The sequence below is a fragment of the Bombina bombina genome, chromosome 1 (genome assembly GCF_027579735.1).
Source record: "Bombina bombina isolate aBomBom1 chromosome 1, aBomBom1.pri, whole genome shotgun sequence".
In the NCBI taxonomy this organism is placed as follows: domain Eukaryota; kingdom Metazoa; phylum Chordata; class Amphibia; order Anura; family Bombinatoridae; genus Bombina; species Bombina bombina.
In genome coordinates this window covers 174075509-174101428 of record NC_069499.1, presented here as the reverse complement: position 1 = coordinate 174101428, position 25920 = coordinate 174075509, and the positions used below count along the sequence as shown (strand labels likewise).

Genomic DNA, 25920 nt, shown 5'->3' with positions numbered 1-25920 from the left:
TAACACTGTTGCCCTTCACAACCCTCTGGCAGGTTTGGTGAAATATTTATGGAACATTTTAGAAAATTGGTACCTGGCCCTGCTCAGTGTAGTTAACGATTCAATGGAGGACACTCTGGTTAGGCAGGGGAGCATGTTTTAATGAGGTAAAAGTATTTATTATGCTTGGTGCACATCATATTATTTTATTTATTTTACACTCAAAATTGCTTTGAAGCCTTCTCTGATGCATCGGCTTCTCTCCCGGTGGTAGCACTGTCCCCTCAGCTTCCTTGACTTTCCTATTCACTCAGAAGCTGTTATTAGGCAGAAATTAACTCAGGAAATTTTGGGGCATTAATTTCTTAAGTTCTTGATGAGTAATTCATTTTTCTAAGCACTTCCCCTTGCAGGAGCTGCCAGGGAGTTACTTGGGCTAGAGTCTGGAGCCTGGGAGCATGTAATGCAGTTTAAATAAAAGTGTCAAAGGGGTTATGGAGCTTAGTCTAGTGTGTTCTCTACCAATGTTATTGTTTATGTGTATGTCTGGTGTCTCTACATACTCTGCCATTACACACTATGGAACAAAATTAATATGTCCCCACTAATATCCATGTTAGCACATTAGAGGAATCATTTACTGATAACCCTCCCTGTACATGTGTTTTTCAAGCCTGTTCCACTATGTCAGGTCAATATACTCTGTGAGAGCTATTTACCTCACATTTTGCATGCAATGAATTCAGGCACATCCTTTTACTTCCTCTAAGCAATTATGTACGGTCTATGTTGCTCAGGACCTACTCACTTTACCCCTGAGTTTAAGAATAGCTAGCAAGGCTATGGCACCATATTTTGTGGCTATTATTATTGAGTTTTATACTATTATTAAACTCTCTGCTGATAAAACACTACATGTTGTATGTGCACAGAGGGGTAATCACTTATCCCTAAGGGTTCAGATTTGATAACATCCTTTATGCAGATGTTTTTGCAAAGACCTTTAGGCAGCTGTACACCTCAGCACATTCTTAAGTGATCTGCAGTGTACCCAATTTACTATATTATGTGCAATTATATATTGTACTGGATCTAGTGCAAATGTCCCCATCTCCTCCATGGAATCCTCCTCTAAGACAAGACCTTTTTTCTCAAGGTCCTCTTTTCCATCAGGAGCTGAAATCTCTATTTTTTTTTTATTTTTTTTTTATTTTTTTTTATTTTTTTAGAAATAAAAGTTTATTGGTAAAATTCTTAAAACATTTAAATACAGTAATAAAAAAAAGAATAAAAAGATACATGTCCCGCTGTCCTCTAAGAAAGACACAGCCTTCTTTACAGTGATTTTGGAATCCGATCCTCTCTGTGCACAGGGTAGTTTGTGGCATATTATCAGGGTGGTTTTGTGCATTACAAGTCTGAATGTACATATTCACTGGGCTGTCCTCTCTGTGCACAGGGTAGTTTGTGGCATGTTAGCAGGGTGGTTTTGTGCATTACAAGTCTGACTGTACATATTCACTGGGCTGTCCTCTTTGTGCACAGGGTAGTTTGTGGCATGTTAGCAGAGTGGTTTTGTGCATTACAAGTCTGACTGTACATTTTCACTGGGCTGTCTCCTCTGTGCACTGTAAGGGGCCACTGAAGGGTCCCCTTAGAGAGAGAACAGTAACCGGTCATAACTGCTGGACTCAATATACATCTCAGAACTTGTTAAAGAGTTCGATGACCGCAATGGTTGTGCTTTGACCAAAGATATAGGCTCCACAAAGGATAGAGATAACACCCCACGCAACCAGGCAAAACTTTTTTTTGGGGTCCATTGGTTTTGTTTCGACAGCACAGACCAGGCACAAACCAGGGAATATGAAGATGAAGAAGGCACTGATTCCCCCAATGATAGAAATAACCTCACTGATGTCTGGAACAAACAGCGCAATGATCAGTGTGACCAGGATCCAGAGAACAGACAGTGTGATTCTAAGAAAACGCTCATAACTCTCCGTTACGTATATAGAACCGCCTTTGTGATCTAACCAGGCTTCCTGAAGTACAGTCCTTCCAAGGAGGAGAATAATTGGGTAAATGGTGACAATAGAGATAGCAAAAAGTAGTCTGGCTACTACTACAACCATATCATTCCCAGGATAAGACATTAAAATATCAGCAGCTACAGCATCACCAAATGTCAGATACCCATAGAGACCTGTGAGCGAGTAAATTAGCAGACAGATAAGCATGGAGAACACAGACACCACAACCCATCGGGTAAGACACTTATTCTTCATGCTGCTATAGATGGTGACAAAAGCTTCATGACACTGAAAACCAAAGCAAATTGTAGGGATAACACTGAACATGGCCGCCCAGGAGGAAATTCTGGAAGTATATTCTCTTTTAAACGCTACCTTGTTTTCCATCACATAATATTTAATGATGACCACCACTGTCAAGTAACAAGCAGCCAGGGTGCCCAGAATACTGGTATATTTCTGGAAGCTGATCTCCCTGGGTATAGACAGGGGAAGGATGACCACTAGGCACAGAAGGGTCATAGTAAACCGTGCATCTAAGTACCATGGCTGGGCGGTTTCACCCTCTGCAACAAGAGTCTCATTCACGTGCAGAGAGTCACACAATTTCTCTAGCTGATCCTCCACCACTCTGAGAAAGGCCACAGAAATCATAAATAGGTTGAAGATGAAACAGACTTCACAGAGTTTTCCAATGGTTGGGCCACAAATGACCTTCACCACACCTTGGTAAGTGGACTGATTACTGAGGGAAGCGGCATATCCCAGGATTACCAAACCACTTATCAGAAAGACAAGGGAGCCCAATTCCACAATCAGAGCCACGTCGGTTCCACCTGCTTTGTTAAATGCCCACGGAAAATTTAGGAGTCCAGCTCCTAATGCTGATTTCAGCATAATAAAAACAGCCCCCACAGAGGATAAGCTAGGGGTTCCAGAGCCCACACCAGGCTTGGCCAGCAAGCTGATGCTCTCTCGAGCTAGCTCCTCCATTTACACGGTTAAAGTCAGAGAAAGTAATAAAGTCAAAAAATCATGTGGTCCTCGGTGTCTGGAAGGAGGATTCTCTTCACCACTCAAAACTTTTAGTTCTTGTACTGTCAGGAGCTGAAATCTCTAAATATAACGGCGTGGAGGTTTAACGCCTAGTTTTGAGACATAGAGGTTTATCAGATTCGATTATTGAAACTTTGATGCAGACCAGAAAGCCTGTGACACAAAAGATTTATCACAAGATTTGGAAGGCATATTTTGTATTTTGAGTGGTGTTCTTCCAGAGGATTTTCTTAGTATTCCTTTTTTTTTTTTTTTAACAGGATGGCCTTGACAAGGGTTTGTCAAATTTTTGCTGTATCTGTTTTGTTTCATAGAAAGTTGACTAAACTTCCTGATGTTCCAGACTTTTGTCCAGGTGGTTAGAAATAGGCCAGTTGTGAAACCAATTTTTCCACCCTGGAATTTGAATCTAGTTCTCTCTGTATTACAAGGTCCTCCTTTTGAATCAATGAATTCCATTTACAGTATATCTACTGTTATCTTGGAAATGACTTTTCCTATTAGCAGTCTCTTCATCAAGGAGAGTTTCTGAGCTATCAGACTTGTTTTGTGATTCTCCATTTCTACTTATTCACAAGGATAAGGCTGTACTTTGTACCAAATATGATTTTCTTCCTAAGGTAGATTCTATAGAAAACATCAAATTGTTGTTCCTTCATTGTGTCCAGATCCTTCTAACGATTAGGTGCCCCTATTACATAATCTTGATGTAATCAGGGCTTTGAAATTCTATCTCCAAGCTACTAAAGATTTCAGACAAACTTCTAGTTTGTTTGTTCACTACTCTGGGACTCGTAAGAGCAGAAAGCTACTAAGGTAGCGTTGGCCTCTTGGCTCAAGTAATTTACAAGACTTACTTGGTGGCGGGAAAGTCGCCTCCTAAGTGTATTACAGCTCTTTCTACAAGAGCAGTTGCAACATTGTGGGCTTTAAAAAATAATGCATCTTTGGAGCAGATTTGCAAAGCTTCAACATGGTCTTCTCTGCATACTTTTTCCAAATTTTATCTCTTTGATGTTTTTGCTTCTTTGCAAGCAGCTTTTGGCAGGAAAGTCCTTCAGTCTGCAGTGTCAGCTAAATAGGAACTGCCAGAAAAATTGTCCCACCCTTTTCATAATATAGACCATCTGCTTGGGTATTGATCCCATATGTTATGGAGGACTGTGGACCATCATCATTTTACAATAGAAAACAAAATGTATGCTTACTTGATAAATTATTTTCTTTCAGAATGATGATGGTCCACAGGAAGCCTGTTTCAATTTTTGGGTGACAGTTCTAATGACACCTCTACAGACCCTGCTTTGTCTTTTTTACCTATATGTTTCCTATTCTCAACTCGGCTATAAGAGAGAGAGGGGAGGTGGGAGGGATTTTAAGCTCTGATATGGGTCCTTGACCTCCTCCTAGTGGTGGGAAAAATATCACATATGTAATACAGGTAAGCATACATTTTGTTTTTAACTTAAAACACTAAGGCCTAGATTTGGAGTTCGGCGGTAAAAGGGCTGTTAACGCTCCGCGGGCTTTTTTCTGGCCGCACCATAAATTTAACTCTGGTATCGAGAGTTAAAACAAATGCTGCGTTAGGCTCCAAAAAAGGAGCGTAGAGCATTTTTACCGCAAATGCAACTCTCGATACCAGAGTTGCTTACGGACGCGGCCGGCCTCAAAAACGTGCTCGTGCACGATTCTCCCATAGGAAACAATGGGACTGTTTGAGCTGAAAAAAAACCTAACACCTGCAAAAAAGCAGCGTTCAGCTCCTAACGCAGCCCCATTGTTTCCTATGGGGAAACACTTCTTACGTCTGCACCTAACACCCTAACATGTACCCCGAGTCTAAACACCCCTAACCCTACACTTATTAACCCCTAATCTGCCGCCCCCGCTATCGCTGACCCCTGCATTACACTTTTAACCCCTAATCTGCCGCTCCGTAAAACGCCGCCACCTACGTTACCCTATGTACCCCTAATCTGCTGCCCTAACATCGCCGACCCCTATGTTATATTTATTAACCCCTAATCTGCCCCCCACAACGTCGCCGACACCTACCTACACTTATTAACCCCTAATCTGCCGAGCGGACCTGAGCGCTACTATAATAAAGTTATTAACCCCTAATCCGCCTCACTAACCCTATCATAAATAGTATTAACCCCTAATCTGCCCTCCCTAACATCGCCGACACCTACCTTCAATTATTAACCCCTAAACTTCCGATCGGAGCTCACCGCTATTCTAATAAATGGATTAACCCCTAAAGCTAAGTCTAACCCTAACACTAACACCCCCCTAACTTAAATATAATTTTTATCTAACGAAATAAATTAACTCTTATTAAATAAATTATTCCGATCAGCCAATAGAATGCGAGCTCAATCTGATTGGCTGATTGGATCAGCCAATCGGATTGAACTTGATTCTGATTGGCTGATTCCATCAGCCAATCAGAAAATTCCTACCTTAATTCCGATTGGCTGATAGAATCCTATCAGCCAATCGGAATTCGAGGGACGCCATCTTGGATGACGTCCCTTAAAGGAACCGTCAATTATAAAGGAACCGTCATTAGTCGGGAGACATCGGAAGAAGAGGATGGATCCGCGTCGCCTGCTTCAAGATGGACCCGCTCCGCACCGGATGGAAGAAGATCGAAGATGCCGCTTGGAGAAGATGTTTGCCGGTCCGGATGTCCTCTTCTTGCCGGATAGGAGGAAGACTTTGGAGCACCGGATTATGGATCGCCAACCCCCGCTTGGGTTGGATGAAGATCTTGGAGCCAGGACGGATCGGTGATACCTGGATGGTGAAGACAAGGTAGGAAGATCTTCAGGGGATTAGTGTTAGGTTTATTTAAGGGGGGTTTGGGTTAGATTAGGGGTATGTGGGTGGTGGGTTGTAATGTTGGGGGGGGTATTGTATGTTTTTTTTTTACAGGCAAAAGAGCTGAAATTCTTGGGGCATGCCCCGCAAAGGGCCCTGTTCAGGGCTGGTAAGGTAAAAGAGCTTGTAACTTTTTTAATTTAGAATAGGGTAGGGACTTTTTTATTTTGGGGGGCTTTGTTATTTTATTAGGGGGCTTAGAGTAGGTGTAATTAGTTTAAAATTGTTGTAATATTTTTCTTATGTTTGTAAATATTTTTTTATTTTCTGTAACTTAGTTCTTTTTTTATTTTTTGTACTTTAGCTAGTTTATTTAATTGTATTTATTTGTAGGAATTGTGTTTAATTAATTTATTGATAGTGTAGTGTTAGGTTAATTGTAGGTAATTGTAGGTAGTTTATTTAATTATTTTATTGATAGGGTAGTGTTAGGTTTAATTATATCTTAGGTTAGGATTTATTTTACAGGTAAATTTGTTATTATTTTAAATAGGTAACTATTAAATAGTTCTTAACTATTTAATAGCTATTGTACCTGGTTAAAATAATTACAAAGTTGCCTGTAAAATAAATATTAATCCTAAAATAGCTATAATATAATTATAATTTATATTGTAGCTATATTAGGGTTTATTTTACAGGTAAGTATTTAGCTTTAAATAGGAATAATTTATTTAATAAGAGTTAATTTATTTCGTTAGATAAAAATTATATTTAAGTTAGGGGGGTGTTAGTGTTAGGGTTAGACTTAGCTTTAGGGGTTAATCCATTTATTAGAATAGCGGTGAGCTCCGATCGGAAGTTTAGGGTTAATAATTGAAGGTAGGTGTCGGCGATGTTAGGGAGGGCAGATTAGGGGTTAATACTATTTATTATAGGGTTAGTGAGGCGGATTAGGGGTTAATAACTTTATTATAGTAGCGCTCAGGTCCGCTCGGCAGATTAGGGGTTAATAAGTGTAGGCAGGTGTCGGCGACGTTGAGGGGGGCAGGTTAGGGGTTAATAAATATAATATAGGGGTCGGCGATGTTAGGGGCAGCAGATTAGGGGTACATAGGGATAACGTAGGTGGCGGCGATTTGCGGTCGGAAGATTAGGGGTTAATTATTGTAAGTAGCTGGCGGCGACGTTGTGGGGGGCAGGTTAGGGGTTAATAAATATAATACAGGGGTCGGCGGGGTTAGGGGCAGCAGATTAGGGGTACATAAATATAACGTAGGTGGCGGTCGGCAGATTAGGGGTTAAAAATTTAAATCGAGTGGCGGCGATGTGGGGGGACCTCGGTTTAGGGGTACATAGGTAGTTTATGGGTGTTAGTGTACTTTAGGGTACAGTAGTTAAGAGCTTTATAAACCGGCGTTAGCCAGAAAGCTCTTAACTCCTGCTATTTTCAGGCGGCTGGAGTTTTGTCGTTAGAGCTCTAACGCTCACTTCAGAAACGACTCTAAGTACCGGCGTTAGAAAGATCCCATTGAAAAGATAGGCTACGCAAATGGCGTAGGGGGATCTGCGGTATGGAAAAGTCGCGGCTGTAAAGTGAGCGTTAGACCCTTTAATCACTGACTCCAAATACCAGCGGGCGGCCAAAACCAGCGTTAGGAGCCTCTAACGCTGGTTTTGACGGCTACCGCCGAACTCCAAATCTAGGCCTAATGTTCTTAAACAATCTGCATTAATCATTTGAAAGCATCTCTTGCCATGATTTAAATGGCTTGTAGACGGGCATAACTACAGGAGTCTCAAAAGTCTCAATTGAGACTGGGCCCACACCTCTAGAAGGGGCCCTGCAATCAGTGTTGGTTTCACTACAGGAGGGCCTGGTGGTTCTTGGGGTCCACCTGCATCATGGCTGGTTCATGTGTGGCCCCCATTCAAAACAAAGTTCTCAGTGTAAGGAAAGTGTATGGATTTGCCTTTCCATAGTTGGTGGCAGAGTTTTCAAAATGGCCACACAGAAAAACCTGCCACCATAAAGGAAGTGCATATTCTCTGGCGTCGACTAACCAAGGGTAAAGCAGGACGTACGGTTATAGAGAAGCAGCTCCTCTTCCCCCTATGTGGCTTCTGGTTCAGCTTCAGCTGATTTCTAACAGCCAGAAAGGGTGCTGTTTAATGGGGAGCCCCATTGCAACTTTTCCCCTGGGGCCCAGTGAGCTTTATTAATACAGCTTGTTGACCAACAAAACAGAGAAATATTGAATAGTGTCTTCTATAACCTTATCTCAAACCCTTTATGTTTGTAAAATATATATTAAAGGTCCTAAACTCAAATTGGAAGTGTAAACAAATCAGCAGTTTTTTATATGTAATAACGGGGTATTCTGTCTATCTTCAAGAATACCTTTACTGTGTCATTACCTATGGAAAGATTGCTCACAGGCTGATACATACAACTCCCATTTGTTTGTGGGTATTAAAGGGACAGTCTACACCTTAGTCATCTTAAAGTCTTACCTTAGATTAAACTGCAAATAGCATACTGCACCCCTTTCTGTATCATGCAACAGGAACAGTAAAAACGTTTTTTTTAAATTAATATTGTTTCTGGCTACTTTGAAATGGCTGCCAAGCTCTGCCCATTGATGACATCATGATCTGGGCTGCATCTAGGCACTCTGCTGAATAGTATTGACAGTCTGTTGAATCCAACTAGTGAGCCTTTTGTGATTAGATACCATATGCAGGCCAGATCCCGATGTCATCAGTGGGCAGAGCTTGGCAGCCATTTCAAACAAGATTCATTTTAAAACAACTTTTTTTACCATTCCTTCTGCATGCTATAGAAAGGGTGTTCTGCAGGAGGCTATTTGCAGCTTAATCTAAGGTAAAACTTTAAGATGACTAAGGTGAAGACTGTCCCTTTAACTCAACTTCATGAGGAAGGGAAATAAAACTATTTACTTATTATAACCTTTATTTATTTTTATGGAACAGCAACGGATCCTTTTGACAATTGGTGCAATAGTCATTGAGAGAGAAAGCAGTTTTGCATTGCCAATTTTCTATCATTATTAAGAACAAATAAGTATTTATTAAACATGACCATAATATAAGATATCCGTTATCAAGAAAGCCCCAAAGTACATTTTCAAATAGTTTAATATATAGGACTCAAATGGCCATAATAGTTAAAAAAATGCTCTTATCTGTGTAATTTTATGATTATCTTCCCTGCTCTACTTTGTGTTTAACCCCGGCAAAGGCGGTTAACCACACAGTATGAGGGCCGATTAGAATAAATCCTGTGGACTATTTTGGAAGCTGGAAAGAGTATGGCTTGAACATGTTCTAGACTATATAATTTGTGATATTTCAGAAAGTCGAAATATCAAGTGTGTGTGGTGGTTCTGATGGTGGATATCATACTCTGACACATATTCCTTCCTTTATTTTGTAGTATCCCCCTTCTCCCTCTTTTACCTGTGTTCTTGTCCTTGGTAGAACACTATGCATGTACTAAAAGGACTGCCTTACCTGTTTAGTGCTTCTGGCACCTTTGTGGTTTGGTAGTGCCACGGTAATGAATGGAGGTGATAACCACGCACATACAACCACCACTAGACTCAAGACTACATGGAGTATAGTTCACAGGTGTTTGTCCCCTGGACATACATCTTAACTTATTTCAGGATTTTCATACACAACCAGTGGAAAGGATTGTAGTACGCAATGTGATTTTACATCAGGCTCTCTAATCCCAAACATCTTCTCTCCTTTTTGCTCATCCCTGCTTTAATAGACAATTTGCAAACTTGATCCCTATTTAAGATTGTGTCGCTATATCTACCCCCATGTATGAGCCTCCCAAATACCACTCAGACAGCCCAAACTCTGCCCCAGATCTCAAATAACATCAGCCAAACAGTATGGTGCTGTAGCCTGAAGGACAGTGAGTAAATGCAGCTGTGTCCTTTTACCTGCATTGTATGTTCCAAAGGCAAGAGATTGTTAATATAATCAAATGACAACTATAGAAAACTTGTGGAACTCTGGGATCTTTTCCAGATAAGTCCCGCCAAAAAGATAAGCCCCGCCACAACAAAAGCAAAGTTAAGCCCCGCCACAACAAAAACAAAGTTAAGCCCCGCCACAACAAAAACATTTCTATAAATAAGATATGAAACTTGTACATTTATTGTTTATTGAACAGGAACAGTGTGAAATGAAACTTGTAGTTGTGAAATTAAATTAAACTTGTACTAAACTGTAACTTGTATTGTTATTTTGTATTGAAGAGGGTGCATTGAAACTTTGTATTTTACACGGTTAAAGTCAGAGAAAGTAATGAAGTCAAAAAATCATGTGGTCCTCGGTGTCTGGAAGGAGGATTCTCTTCACCACTCAAAACTTTTAGTTCTTGTACTGTCAGGAGCTGAAATCTCTAAATATAACGGCGTGGAGGTTTAACGCCTAGTTTTGAGACATAGAGGTTTATCAGATTCGATTATTGAAACTTTGATGCAGACCAGAAAGCCTGTGACACAAAAGATTTATCACAAGATTTGGAAGGCATATTTTGTATTTTGAGTGGTGTTCTTCCAGAGGATTTTCTTAGTATTCCTTTTTTTTTTTTTTTTTAACAGGATGGCCTTGACAAGGGTTTGTCAAATTTTTGCTGTATCTGTTTTGTTTCATAGAAAGTTGACTAAACTTCCTGATGTTCCAGACTTTTGTCCAGGTGGTTAGAAATAGGCCAGTTGTGAAACCAATTTTTCCACCCTGGAATTTGAATCTAGTTCTCTCTGTATTACAAGGTCCTCCTTTTGAATCAATGAATTCCATTTACAGTATATCTACTGTTATCTTGGAAATGACTTTTCCTATTAGCAGTCTCTTCATCAAGGAGAGTTTCTGAGCTATCAGACTTGTTTTGTGATTCTCCATTTCTACTTATTCACAAGGATAAGGCTGTACTTTGTACCAAATATGATTTTCTTCCTAAGGTAGATTCTATAGAAAACATCAAATTGTTGTTCCTTCATTGTGTCCAGATCCTTCTAACGATTAGGTGCCCCTATTACATAATCTTGATGTAATCAGGGCTTTGAAATTCTATCTCCAAGCTACTAAAGATTTCAGACAAACTTCTAGTTTGTTTGTTCACTACTCTGGGACTCGTAAGAGCAGAAAGCTACTAAGGTAGCGTTGGCCTCTTGGCTCAAGTAATTTACAAGACTTACTTGGTGGCGGGAAAGTCGCCTCCTAAGTGTATTACAGCTCTTTCTACAAGAGCAGTTGCAACATTGTGGGCTTTAAAAAATAATGCATCTTTGGAGCAGATTTGCAAAGCTTCAACATGGTCTTCTCTGCATACTTTTTCCAAATTTTATCTCTTTGATGTTTTTGCTTCTTTGCAAGCAGCTTTTGGCAGGAAAGTCCTTCAGTCTGCAGTGTCAGCTAAATAGGAACTGCCAGAAAAATTGTCCCACCCTTTTCATAATATAGACCATCTGCTTGGGTATTGATCCCATATGTTATGGAGGACTGTGGACCATCATCATTTTACAATAGAAAACAAAATGTATGCTTACTTGATAAATTATTTTCTTTCAGAATGATGATGGTCCACAGGAAGCCTGTTTCAATTTTTGGGTGACAGTTCTAATGACACCTCTACAGACCCTGCTTTGTCTTTTTTACCTATATGTTTCCTATTCTCAACTCGGCTATAAGAGAGAGAGGGGAGGTGGGAGGGATTTTAAGCTCTGATATGGGTCCTTGACCTCCTCCTAGTGGTGGGAAAAATATCACATATGTAATACAGGTAAGCATACATTTTGTTTTTAACTTAAAACACTAAGGCCTAGATTTGGAGTTCGGCGGTAAAAGGGCTGTTAACGCTCCGCGGGCTTTTTTCTGGCCGCACCATAAATTTAACTCTGGTATCGAGAGTTAAAACAAATGCTGCGTTAGGCTCCAAAAAAGGAGCGTAGAGCATTTTTACCGCAAATGCAACTCTCGATACCAGAGTTGCTTACGGACGCGGCCGGCCTCAAAAACGTGCTCGTGCACGATTCTCCCATAGGAAACAATGGGACTGTTTGAGCTGAAAAAAAACCTAACACCTGCAAAAAAGCAGCGTTCAGCTCCTAACGCAGCCCCATTGTTTCCTATGGGGAAACACTTCTTACGTCTGCACCTAACACCCTAACATGTACCCCGAGTCTAAACACCCCTAACCCTACACTTATTAACCCCTAATCTGCCGCCCCCGCTATCGCTGACCCCTGCATTACACTTTTAACCCCTAATCTGCCGCTCCGTAAAACGCCGCCACCTACGTTACCCTATGTACCCCTAATCTGCTGCCCTAACATCGCCGACCCCTATGTTATATTTATTAACCCCTAATCTGCCCCCCACAACGTCGCCGACACCTACCTACACTTATTAACCCCTAATCTGCCGAGCGGACCTGAGCGCTACTATAATAAAGTTATTAACCCCTAATCCGCCTCACTAACCCTATCATAAATAGTATTAACCCCTAATCTGCCCTCCCTAACATCGCCGACACCTACCTTCAATTATTAACCCCTAAACTTCCGATCGGAGCTCACCGCTATTCTAATAAATGGATTAACCCCTAAAGCTAAGTCTAACCCTAACACTAACACCCCCCTAACTTAAATATAATTTTTATCTAACGAAATAAATTAACTCTTATTAAATAAATTATTCCGATCAGCCAATAGAATGCGAGCTCAATCTGATTGGCTGATTGGATCAGCCAATCGGATTGAACTTGATTCTGATTGGCTGATTCCATCAGCCAATCAGAAAATTCCTACCTTAATTCCGATTGGCTGATAGAATCCTATCAGCCAATCGGAATTCGAGGGACGCCATCTTGGATGACGTCCCTTAAAGGAACCGTCAATTATAAAGGAACCGTCATTAGTCGGGAGACATCGGAAGAAGAGGATGGATCCGCGTCGCCTGCTTCAAGATGGACCCGCTCCGCACCGGATGGAAGAAGATCGAAGATGCCGCTTGGAGAAGATGTTTGCCGGTCCGGATGTCCTCTTCTTGCCGGATAGGAGGAAGACTTTGGAGCACCGGATTATGGATCGCCAACCCCCGCTTGGGTTGGATGAAGATCTTGGAGCCAGGACGGATCGGTGATACCTGGATGGTGAAGACAAGGTAGGAAGATCTTCAGGGGATTAGTGTTAGGTTTATTTAAGGGGGGTTTGGGTTAGATTAGGGGTATGTGGGTGGTGGGTTGTAATGTTGGGGGGGGGGTATTGTATGTTTTTTTTTTACAGGCAAAAGAGCTGAAATTCTTGGGGCATGCCCCGCAAAGGGCCCTGTTCAGGGCTGGTAAGGTAAAAGAGCTTGTAACTTTTTTAATTTAGAATAGGGTAGGGAATTTTTTATTTTGGGGGGCTTTGTTATTTTATTAGGGGGCTTAGAGTAGGTGTAATTAGTTTAAAATTGTTGTAATATTTTTCTTATGTTTGTAAATATTTTTTTATTTTCTGTAACTTAGTTCTTTTTTTATTTTTTGTACTTTAGCTAGTTTATTTAATTGTATTTATTTGTAGGAATTGTGTTTAATTAATTTATTGATAGTGTAGTGTTAGGTTAATTGTAGGTAATTGTAGGTAGTTTATTTAATTATTTTATTGATAGGGTAGTGTTAGGTTTAATTATATCTTAGGTTAGGATTTATTTTACAGGTAAATTTGTTATTATTTTAAATAGGTAACTATTAAATAGTTCTTAACTATTTAATAGCTATTGTACCTGGTTAAAATAATTACAAAGTTGCCTGTAAAATAAATATTAATCCTAAAATAGCTATAATATAATTATAATTTATATTGTAGCTATATTAGGGTTTATTTTACAGGTAAGTATTTAGCTTTAAATAGGAATAATTTATTTAATAAGAGTTAATTTATTTCGTTAGATAAAAATTATATTTAAGTTAGGGGGGTGTTAGTGTTAGGGTTAGACTTAGCTTTAGGGGTTAATCCATTTATTAGAATAGCGGTGAGCTCCGATCGGAAGTTTAGGGGTTAATAATTGAAGGTAGGTGTCGGCGATGTTAGGGAGGGCAGATTAGGGGTTAATACTATTTATTATAGGGTTAGTGAGGCGGATTAGGGGTTAATAACTTTATTATAGTAGCGCTCAGGTCCGCTCGGCAGATTAGGGGTTAATAAGTGTAGGCAGGTGTCGGCGACGTTGAGGGGGGCAGGTTAGGGGTTAATAAATATAATATAGGGGTCGGCGATGTTAGGGGCAGCAGATTAGGGGTACATAGGGATAACGTAGGTGGCGGCGATTTGCGGTCGGAAGATTAGGGGTTAATTATTGTAAGTAGCTGGCGGCGACGTTGTGGGGGGCAGGTTAGGGGTTAATAAATATAATACAGGGGTCGGCGGGGTTAGGGGCAGCAGATTAGGGGTACATAAATATAACGTAGGTGGCGGTCGGCAGATTAGGGGTTAAAAATTTAAATCGAGTGGCGGCGATGTGGGGGGACCTCGGTTTAGGGGTACATAGGTAGTTTATGGGTGTTAGTGTACTTTAGGGTACAGTAGTTAAGAGCTTTATAAACCGGCGTTAGCCAGAAAGCTCTTAACTCCTGCTATTTTCAGGCGGCTGGAGTTTTGTCGTTAGAGCTCTAACGCTCACTTCAGAAACGACTCTAAGTACCGGCGTTAGAAAGATCCCATTGAAAAGATAGGCTACGCAAATGGCGTAGGGGGATCTGCGGTATGGAAAAGTCGCGGCTGTAAAGTGAGCGTTAGACCCTTTAATCACTGACTCCAAATACCAGCGGGCGGCCAAAACCAGCGTTAGGAGCCTCTAACGCTGGTTTTGACGGCTACCGCCGAACTCCAAATCTAGGCCTAATGTTCTTAAACAATCTGCATTAATCATTTGAAAGCATCTCTTGCCATGATTTAAATGGCTTGTAGACGGGCATAACTACAGGAGTCTCAAAAGTCTCAATTGAGACTGGGCCCACACCTCTAGAAGGGGCCCTGCAATCAGTGTTGGTTTCACTACAGGAGGGCCTGGTGGTTCTTGGGGTCCACCTGCATCATGGCTGGTTCATGTGTGGCCCCCATTCAAAACAAAGTTCTCAGTGTAAGGAAAGTGTATGGATTTGCCTTTCCATAGTTGGTGGCAGAGTTTTCAAAATGGCCACACAGAAAAACCTGCCACCATAAAGGAAGTGCATATTCTCTGGCGTCGACTAACCAAGGGTAAAGCAGGACGTACGGTTATAGAGAAGCAGCTCCTCTTCCCCCTATGTGGCTTCTGGTTCAGCTTCAGCTGATTTCTAACAGCCAGAAAGGGTGCTGTTTAATGGGGAGCCCCATTGCAACTTTTCCCCTGGGGCCCAGTGAGCTTTATTAATACAGCTTGTTGACCAACAAAACAGAGAAATATTGAATAGTGTCTTCTATAACCTTATCTCAAACCCTTTATGTTTGTAAAATATATATTAAAGGTCCTAAACTCAAATTGGAAGTGTAAACAAATCAGCAGTTTTTTATATGTAATAACGGGGTATTCTGTCTATCTTCAAGAATACCTTTACTGTGTCATTACCTATGGAAAGATTGCTCACAGGCTGATACATACAACTCCCATTTGTTTGTGGGTATTAAAGGGACAGTCTACACCTTAGTCATCTTAAAGTCTTACCTTAGATTAAACTGCAAATAGCATACTGCACCCCTTTCTGTATCATGCAACAGGAACAGTAAAAACGTTTTTTTTAAATTAATATTGTTTCTGGCTACTTTGAAATGGCTGCCAAGCTCTGCCCATTGATGACATCATGATCTGGGCTGCATCTAGGCACTCTGCTGAATAGTATTGACAGTCTGTTGAATCCAACTAGTGAGCCTTTTGTGATTAGATACCATATGCAGGCCAGATCCCGATGTCATCAGTGGGCAGAGCTTGGCAGCCATTTCAAACAAGATTCATTTTAAAACAACTTTTTTTACCATTCCTTCTGCATGCTATAGAAAGGGTGTTCTGCAGGAGGCTATTTGCAGCTTAATCTAAGGTAAAACTTTAAGATGACTAAGGTGAAGACTGTCCCTTTAACTCAACTTCATGAGGAAGGGAAATAAAACTATTTACTTATTATAACCTTTATTTATTTTTATGGAACAGCAACGGATCCTTTTGACAATTGGTGCAATAGTCATTGAGAGAGAAAGCAGTTTTGCATTGCCAATTTTCTATCATTATTAAGAACAAATAAGTATTTATTAAACATGACCATAATATAAGATATCCGTTATCAAGAAAGCCCCAAAGTACATTTTCAAATAGTTTAATATATAGGACTCAAATGGCCATAATAGTTAAAAAAATGCTCTTATCTGTGTAATTTTATGATTATCTTCCCTGCTCTACTTTGTGTTTAACCCCGGCAAAGGCGGTTAACCACACAGTATGAGGGCCGATTAGAATAAATCCTGTGGACTATTTTGGAAGCTGGAAAGAGTATGGCTTGAACATGTTCTAGACTATATAATTTGTGATATTTCAGAAAGTCGAAATATCAAGTGTGTGTGGTGGTTCTGATGGTGGATATCATACTCTGACACATATTCCTTCCTTTATTTTGTAGTATCCCCCTTCTCCCTCTTTTACCTGTGTTCTTGTCCTTGGTAGAACACTATGCATGTACTAAAAGGACTGCCTTACCTGTTTAGTGCTTCTGGCACCTTTGTGGTTTGGTAGTGCCACGGTAATGAATGGAGGTGATAACCACGCACATACAACCACCACTAGACTCAAGACTACATGGAGTATAGTTCACAGGTGTTTGTCCCCTGGACATACATCTTAACTTATTTCAGGATTTTCATACACAACCAGTGGAAAGGATTGTAGTACGCAATGTGATTTTACATCAGGCTCTCTAATCCCAAACATCTTCTCTCCTTTTTGCTCATCCCTGCTTTAATAGACAATTTGCAAACTTGATCCCTATTTAAGATTGTGTCGCTATATCTACCCCCATGTATGAGCCTCCCAAATACCACTCAGACAGCCCAAACTCTGCCCCAGATCTCAAATAACATCAGCCAAACAGTATGGTGCTGTAGCCTGAAGGACAGTGAGTAAATGCAGCTGTGTCCTTTTACCTGCATTGTATGTTCCAAAGGCAAGAGATTGTTAATATAATCAAATGACAACTATAGAAAACTTGTGGAACTCTGGGATCTTTTCCAGATAAGTCCCGCCAAAAAGATAAGCCCCGCCACAACAAAAGCAAAGTTAAGCCCCGCCACAACAAAAACAAAGTTAAGCCCCGCCACAACAAAAACATTTCTATAAATAAGATATGAAACTTGTACATTTATTGTTTATTGAACAGGAACAGTGTGAAATGAAACTTGTAGTTGTGAAATTAAATTAAACTTGTACTAAACTGTAACTTGTATTGTTATTTTGTATTGAAGAGGGTGCATTGAAACTTTGTATTTTTATTTTATATTGAAGATGGTGAATTGAAACTTTGTACTTTTATTTTAGTGAATTGGGTGCATTGAAACTTGTTTTTTATTTAAGAGGGTGAAATTGGGACAGGTCTTTATTTTTTATTTCAGAGGGTGAAATTGGGACAGGTCATTGATAATTCGCATGAAAAGGTCCGTATTTCGGTAGCTTTGCCTCCAAACGAACTCACACAAGTAGCTGTCCACTAAAGATCTGTGTGTGCCGCATTGGCGCTTATTCTGCATCTTGTAGACGTGCCAGAAAGATTTGATGGTTTGTGTGTGAGCTCCAGTCATTGGATCCACAAAGTTTTCGGTATGATTAACCGTTTGATGAGTATAATTCATTGAAAGAATCGTTTCAATTCCTTTGTATGATGGCCACATATCGGAAATGATGATTGAGCCGGGAGCTATGCAGGCCTGTATTGTGTGCAGCAGAGTGTCCGCAGTTCGATCTCGAACTGCATACATGAAGACTTCTTTACTCTCCCTGCAGATCCCTCCGAAAATCCACTGCTGGGGAAGGACTCGCCCTGCGTTGTTTTTACGGCGAGATATTAGCGTTTCATCGATCTCGACGTGTAGACATGGCCCGCCGACAATAGTTGGATTCTGCAAAAGACGCCAGGCACAAATTTCGCGAAGAAAGTTCTTCCAGTCAACAGCGGTCGTGTGGCCAATAGATAATTCCTCAGGGATAAACAAAGAAATATGGCGCTAATTCCTAAAGGAAAAACCTTAACCACTCTAGAACAGTCACCCCGAGACTGTGACAATTAAATCTAAAGCAAAGGAATATAGAGGGCGCTAAAAGCTAAGTTCTCCACCACATTTAGTCAATTATGGAAATAAACACAATGGATTTAGGGTAACAACTTTACTATTGGATAAAATTAAAATGCAAATTTATTACAATACAATACATAAGAAAAAATAAAGGGACGTCTCCCTGATTTTAAAAAATATTAAAAAAGGACTGGAGTACCACCTTAAAAATATTTAAAAAAGGTATTTTGCATATGTTTTGCATATGTTTGATTTGATACAATATAAATAAAGGTATCAGTCAAACTAAAAAACAGTCTGTCCCAATTTAGGATATATGGTTACAAAGTATCTTATAATAGCTGTTCACCAAATGTAGTAACGGGTGAAACGCGTAGATTGTATCTGTGTTGTATCCTGCTAAGGACTTTAATCACAATTTGAAAATCTAGGTACCTAGCTTTCTATATCCTTGCCCGCGCGTGTATCACGCTAAGTGCGGGTGTGTGAATCTCTTTTATCCCCTTTGTATTGGGATCAATTTGGCGCACTACAAACGCTGGAGTAACGAGCAGTCTTCATTCACGCTGACCGGGTTCAGCCGACACCAGCAAAGGTGATCAACATTGGGAGACGCTGTTTGCCTGTGTCCAATCTCCAAAGCCGTGAGCCAAAAAATCGTCAGCAAGCTACTCTGAAAAGAAAGTGTGAGTAAGAAGAAAAAAAAGATCTGATACTAAGGTGTCTTCCATCGTCTAAAGGGGGCTATATTCTAAAGATTTTCACGCCGACCCTATCTGTCACAGTTGCTACATTTGGTGAACAGCTATTATAAGATACTTTGTAACCATATATCCTAAATTGGGACAGACTGTTTTTTAGTTTGACTGATACCTTTATTTATATTGTATCAAATCAAACATATGCAAAATACCTTTTTTAAATATTTTTAAGGTGGTACTCCAGTCCTTTTTTAATATTTTTTAAAATCAGGGAGACGTCCCTTTATTTTTTCTTATGTATTGTATTGTAATAAATTTGCATTTTAATTTTATCCAATAGTAAAGTTGTTACCCTAAATCCATTGTGTTTATTTCCATAATTGACTAAATGTGGTGGAGAACTTAGCTTTTAGCGCCCTCTATATTCCTTTGCTTTAGATAATTCCTCAGAGCAGAATTTCATACTTGTCAGATTTTTAGACCAGCAATAAATAAATAGAATTACTGTCCTGAACTCCATCCTAGACCGCTCCAGCCAAGTTCCCTTTCTAAGAGCGATTTCTTGACGACACTGTCGTGCATTACACCTCCACCTGTCAGAAACAGTGGAAAGTGTCATTTGGTGGCCATTGTTGCATAAACGTTGCTGATGGATCACTCCGTGTGTTTGCAAAAAAAGTATTGCCGTCTCCTTGTCATGAACGACAGTCGAAAGCGTAAGAAAGTTCATTGTTTTTATTGCAAATTGTAATACGTCACTGTTGCGTGCGTGCATTACATTGGAGCTGGCAAAAGTGGCGGGGCTTAACTTTTGGCGCGTGCACTGTTTGCATTAGTGGCGGGGCTTATCTGGAAAAGATCCGAACTCTGTTTCAAATGATGGGTTTTACAACATATTTCTGTGGTTAAAGTGTTATAGTGACTTAATGCCCACCCCCTTAAAAATGGTCCAGTGCTATGAGGTATCTGCTATTATTGCAATCATATGGCAGTTGGAGAGATACAGGATAACTATTTTATTAAGTGAGCAATCACCACTATAACATAATTGGGCTCATGAGAGGCAGCTATAACCCAGGAGTGCACTGCCAATGGAGATAATAGCTTGTGCAGAAATCAGGGCTTGCTATAAACTGCAGACAAAGGGTGTTTTCATTTAATATATGCAAAAACGAAATACGAATATGACACTCTATGATTTATTACTTAAAAGGATCTTAGTGTCAAGCACTTCTGTATGCAACAAGGAGCCTTGCAAGGCTTTATGAGAGCCCATTAAGGCCTAGTTTCTATTGCTGTTGTTGACTGGTGGTAACAAATATCTCCTCTAAAGTCTAAGCAGATGTTTTACGTTACCATCGGTTTGCACAGCTTTCACCAGCAATGCAAATAAGGCCTATGTGTGGCTGTGTAGCCTCTGCTTGGCTCTATTTCTATAGCTTCTTCTGTATTGCTATTTGTATGCAGAACCTTTAAAGGATATTTTTATATATAATAAAAGCATTTTTGCAATACAGTTTTCTTTGCAAGACAGCTAGTTCTGAGAAAAGATAGCGCACATTTTATGATAAGTTTTGTTTGCTCACGCAGCTTCTTTTCATAAAAAGGTAAGTCTCACGCATGCATTTCTTATTCATTGCGTATGCTTGGAAGAACTTATGTCTCTATAAAATAATATCTGCTTATAAGAACCCGAGGGCTGGAGTTGAGAAAGCTACAGTAACATTTTATGCACCACTTCCATGTTTCTTTAAGGGTGCGGACATTTCCGTAACTTTGGTACAAGTTTCTAAGCTATTACGTGTGGCACAGGGGTCACTGGGAGTTCAACTAGCTGCGCCTTTTGGAAGAATTACGAATTATTATTATTATTTTTTTCACTAGATCTGTTTTATTACTCAATACACTGTGAATATATATCTTTTTTTTTTCTTTCTTTATTACTGTAACCTGTCGATCAGGTTTATCCTGTTCCCATACTTAAGTACAATTCAGTTTGAAGGTTTAGTTCCTCCATTTAAAATGGATAACATTCTTGCAAAACTGCTGCCATATAGTGCTTGAGGCACGTGCTCGCTCCTGTGCTTACGGCTCTGCTTTTCAACAAAATATATTAAGAAAATTTGATAATAGATGCAAATTAGATGTTTAAAAGTGCATGTTCTTATTCATGAAAGAAAAAAATGGTCTTCATTTGTGTGCTTTTGTGTTTAGTGATAATTGAGAAATAGGATGGTCAGGTCCTAAATTGCATTAATTTACGTTCCATGCTAATGTAATCTCTGTGAATGTCAGAGGATGTGTAGCAAGCTTCGTTTTAGCTATCTATGGCTGCTTAGTCAGAGGTGCTAAAGGGCAGGAGTCGTGCATAGCTGTAATCTGCTCATCTGATCTTTGATGAAAAATTGAAGATACCTATATGATTGTAGCACAGAGCTTCTCTGTACCCTACACCTAATTACTTTATAGTGTTTTGTTTTTTTTCCACATCCGGTGATTTGCAGTTATCTGGCATTATCTCCTCAGCGGAAATATATTTCTAATACAATAAAAAGATTTCAGATATATTCCTTCTTATAGCCTATCTGGTACCAGACCGACACATTGAATAATAAGCACTTTGTACAGAATGCTTACAGCCTGGTGCTGGAACCTGGGAATATTTTAGGCACCAATACATTTGATTATTATTATAGTGTATTTTGGCATCAACATCTTTGCTTTCTTCAGTCCCTCTGTTTTGGAAAATGACTTTAGCTGTGAGTGAGTCCTTATCTAGCAGGAAGTATTGTAAACTGTATTTATTGCAGTTCAGAAATAATATGACCAAACTTTCACTAGCGGATAATGACGTGCTTTTTTCTCTCCGTATTTTATGACCCACCCTTTTTCCTTTAAAGGGTGGGTCATAGTAAAAGACCAAAAGATCTTGACCAATTTCATGTTAAACAGTGTTTGTTTTTGTTTTTTTGCCTTCCAGTAGTATCACACAGTATGCGATATAATATTGCAGGCAACAGATTACATTTAAGGTAACACAACTTTATAAAAATGATGAAAACATTAGTCTAGCTTGAAAATATTGCTCTCATTTACCACTGTATGATTGTACAAACAAATTGTATTCTACACAGAAATGGTGCAGCCTTTTCTGGTTTAGTACTTTTAACTGTGTGTAGGTATCTGCTTTTCCCACTGCTATTTATTATACACATAAATGTATTTTTTTAGCTTGTTTATGCTGCTGCAGGCAATATCTTTTATTTCTTGTATTTTGGTAATGGTAATCACAACCCACTTAAATTCACTGCTGATTATTTTTTGGGATTTAGTGTTTTGCCATATTCCTTTTATTTCAGTGCTTCTTTGTACTTGAGCTCTGAAATGTGTACTCCTAATGGATATGCTATGAACAGTTAATTTGCTCACTTCCGTACCTGTGATAAGAGCTGATTTGCAATCAGTTGGTATGAGCAGGTTTCATCCAATACGTCAGAATGAACTCTGCGTGGTGAGCACGTCATTTCTCCACCAGCTTCCTGCTATTATATGGCCGGAATCTTCAGGTAGCAGATGTTTTCACCTTTAAAGATGCAATCATTCTCTGCAGCATGTAGCTAAACATCAATACAATGAAAGTTTCTTCATATGACAGATTACTGTAAATGTATGTCTAATTTAGTCTCACCTCTAGATAGCACACAGTATACTGTATGGCCAAAAGGATATGGGCACCCTACTAATTATTGATTTCAGGTGTTTCAGCCACACCCATTGCTAACAGATAAATAAAATCCAGCACATAGCCATGAAATCTCCATAGACAAACATTGCCAGTACAGTGGGTTGTACTGAAAAGCTCAGTGAGATTAAACATAGCACTGTCATAGGATCCTTTGCCACAAGTCAGTTAGTCCAATTTCTGCCCAACTCGATCTTTCCTTCAAAGTAAAGTGCTATTATTGTGAAGTGGAAGTGTCTTGAAGCAACAATAGCCTAGCCACAAAGTGGAAGACATGCAAACTCATAGAACCGGGCTGCCGAGTGCTAAAACGCATAGCATATCAAACCTAAATTTATGCTTATCTGATAAATTAATTTCTTTCGAGGTGGTTAGAGCCCACAAGTCCATTACTGCTGGGATTCAACTCCTGGCCACTAGGAGGAGGCAAAGATTTCCCAAAACTCCAAGAGTATTCAATCCCTCCCACCTCACTGACTAGCCAGTCTTATATATATAGTGGACTCCTTGCCCAATGTGCTTAGAGGAATATAGCTGTAACTCACTGACGAGGCCCAATGAAGTCTGGAATGATCATCTTGGGTTGCCAAGTTCCTTTTTTTCCTAGAGGGATTTTCTGGTATTTTGGGGCTGTAGTGACCTTGTTAGGCAGAATCAGACTGACATACTTAGAAAAGTTCTTCTCTGTGGAAAACTATAGGAAAGTTCTTCTCTGTGAAAAGCATTATTGGTGCTAAAAGAAGCTGTTCCCAGGTGGTAAATCTCTGTTAAACAACTAACAAATTATTGAGCTGTTGTTTGTTCCTGAAAAAGCAATTTTCATTCTGTGTGTATTTGCAAATATAGAATTGTCGGCAAAAAAATTACAAACAAATTTGGGCGTGTCCATTAATCCTAGGAAACTAATACCCAAGACTTGCCACTAACTTTTGAAAAATGTATTCTAATTGCTAGATTGCCTGTTATACTGCTAGTTCTCATCTTGCACAATTATGCTCAAAACATACAGTACTCCTAGGAACATCCTTAGCTTATATAATTGCAGGAAGAGTGTTCATAGGATATATTAAGTTAATTCCTATAAACACATCCTACAATTATAGGACTAGATTACATTTGATTGATAAGCTTTACCAGTGCTCTGTTCACATTTCCAACTCCATAGACTTTAATGGAGTTGGACATGTAATGAGAGCATAGTGTTGTTCCACATGGTTAAACAGTGCACTGTTATATTTTTAACTGTATTGCACTTTTGGTTGGTTGTGGTTTTACATTTGTTATGTATTGTTGTTATTAATATATTTTATTGTAATATTTCTCTTGTAAGGTGTATCCAGTCCACGGGTTCATCCATTACTTGAGGGATATTCTCCTTCCCAACAGGAAGTTGCAAGAGGACACCCACAGCAGAGCTGTCTATATAGCTCCTCCCCTAACCCCCACCCCCAGTCATTCTCTTGCAACTCTCGACAAGATAGGAAGTATCAAGAGATATGTGGTGACTTAGTGTAGTGTTACCTTCAATCAAGAGTTTGTTATTTTTAAACGGTACCGGCGTTGTACTGTTTTACTCTCAGGCAGAAATTAGAAGAAGAATTCTGCCTGGAGGTTGATGATCTTAGCGGTTTGTAACTAAGGTCCATTGCTGTTCTCACACATAACTGAAGAGTATGGGAAAACTTCAGTTGGGGGAACGGTCTGCAGATTACCTGCTTTGAGGTATGTTCAGTATTTTTATTTCTAGAAAGATGTATAAGTTCTAGAAAATGCTGACAGAGCCTTCTGTATTTGAGGTAAGCTAGATGCAGTGATTTAACAACGACTGGGATCATGCTTACAAAACAGGGTAATACTCATGTTAATACTCATATTACTTAGTGACAAAACGTTTACATGTTTCATAAATAGGACCTTTTTTCTCTGAGGGAGATAAGTCTTTATTTGGGGCCTAGTTTTCCACATGGCTAGTCAGATACTCCTAGGAGTATTTTCTTAAGGCCCCTCTGACATCCAGTACGTGGTGGGAGGGGCCTATTTTCACGCTCTAGATGCACTGTTTTCCTTCAGACTGAGACATCCAGCTTCCCTAGAGGAGTCCTCTGGCATCTGAGGACCATTATAAAGGCTTTATTTCTTCCCCAAATCGTATTTGACGGCAGGTAGGAGCCTCAGCAGAGCTGTGGCAAGGTGCTCAACTGTCTTTTACCGGTGGTTGACGTTTTTTAAATCCGGTTTGGGGGCTAAGGGGTTAATCATCCATTTGCAAGTGGGTGCAATGTTGCTTTAGTCCCTTATACACACTGTAAAAATTTTGAAGACTTTACTATATTTTTACACTGTTTTGCAGTTTAAGTGCTAGTTTTTTTCTCTTAAGGGCACAGTAAAGTTTTTGTTTAATTGCTGTTTCACCTTTATTAAAGTGTTTTCCAAGCTTGCTTGTCTCATTACTAGTCTGTTAAACATGTCTGACATAGAGGAACCTCCTTGTTCAATATGTTTGGAAGGCATTGTGGAACCCCCTCTTAGAATGTGTACCAAATGTACTGAAATTTCTATAAACTATAAAGACCATATTATGGCGCTTAAGGATTTATCTCCAGAGGATTCTCTGACTGAAAAAAGGGAGATTATGCCATCTAACTCTCCCCATGTGTCAGAACCTATAACTCCCGCTCAAGTGACGCCAAGTACATCTAGCGCGTCTAATTATTTTACCTTACAGGACATGGCGGCAGTTATGAATGCTACCCTCTCAGAGGTATTGTCCAAACTGCCAGGGTTACATGGAAAGCGAGACATCTCTGGGGCTAGAACTAATACAGAGCTTTCTGACGCTTTAATACCTGTGTCCGATATACCCTCACAATACTCAGAAGCCGAGGCAGGTGAGCTTCTATCTGTGGGTGACATTTCAGACTCAGGGAAGGCGTTGCTTCAGTCTGATTCTGAAATGACAGCGTTTAAATTTAAGCTCGAACACCTCCGCTTATTGCTTAGGGAGGTTTTAGCGACTCTGGATGACTGTGAACCCATTGCAGTTCCAAAGAAATTGTGTAAGATGGACAAATACTTTGCAGTGCCTGTTTACACTGATGTTTTTCCAGTCCCTAAGAGGTTTTCGGAAATTATTACTAAGGAATGGGATAGACCAGGTGTGCCGTTCTTTCCCCCTCCTGCTTTTAAAAAGATGTTTCCCATAGATGCCGCCATACGGGACTCGTGTCAGATAGTCCCTAAGGTGG

At 39.8% G+C, this 25920-nt stretch overlaps 2 protein-coding genes across 2 annotated transcripts in view; one reads left to right on the top strand and one right to left on the bottom strand.

The window, feature by feature from the left end:
* The window catches only part of MIPOL1 (mirror-image polydactyly 1), a 1201709-nt gene that overhangs the window by 1046521 nt on the left and 129268 nt on the right, over positions 1–25920 (top strand). The gene's annotated exons all lie outside the window — the stretch shown is intronic.
* LOC128645012 (putative sodium-coupled neutral amino acid transporter 8) lies at positions 1290–3005 on the bottom strand. Its single transcript, XM_053697722.1, has one exon. The coding sequence runs from the start codon at positions 3003–3005 to the stop codon at positions 1683–1685; it is 1323 nt and encodes a 440-aa protein (XP_053553697.1). The 3' UTR covers positions 1290–1682.

Coding starts and splice junctions, on each gene's coding strand:
- LOC128645012 (XM_053697722.1), bottom strand. CDS start 3,005: ATGGAGGAGCTAGCTCGAGAGAGCATCAGCTTGCTGGCCAAGCCTGGT.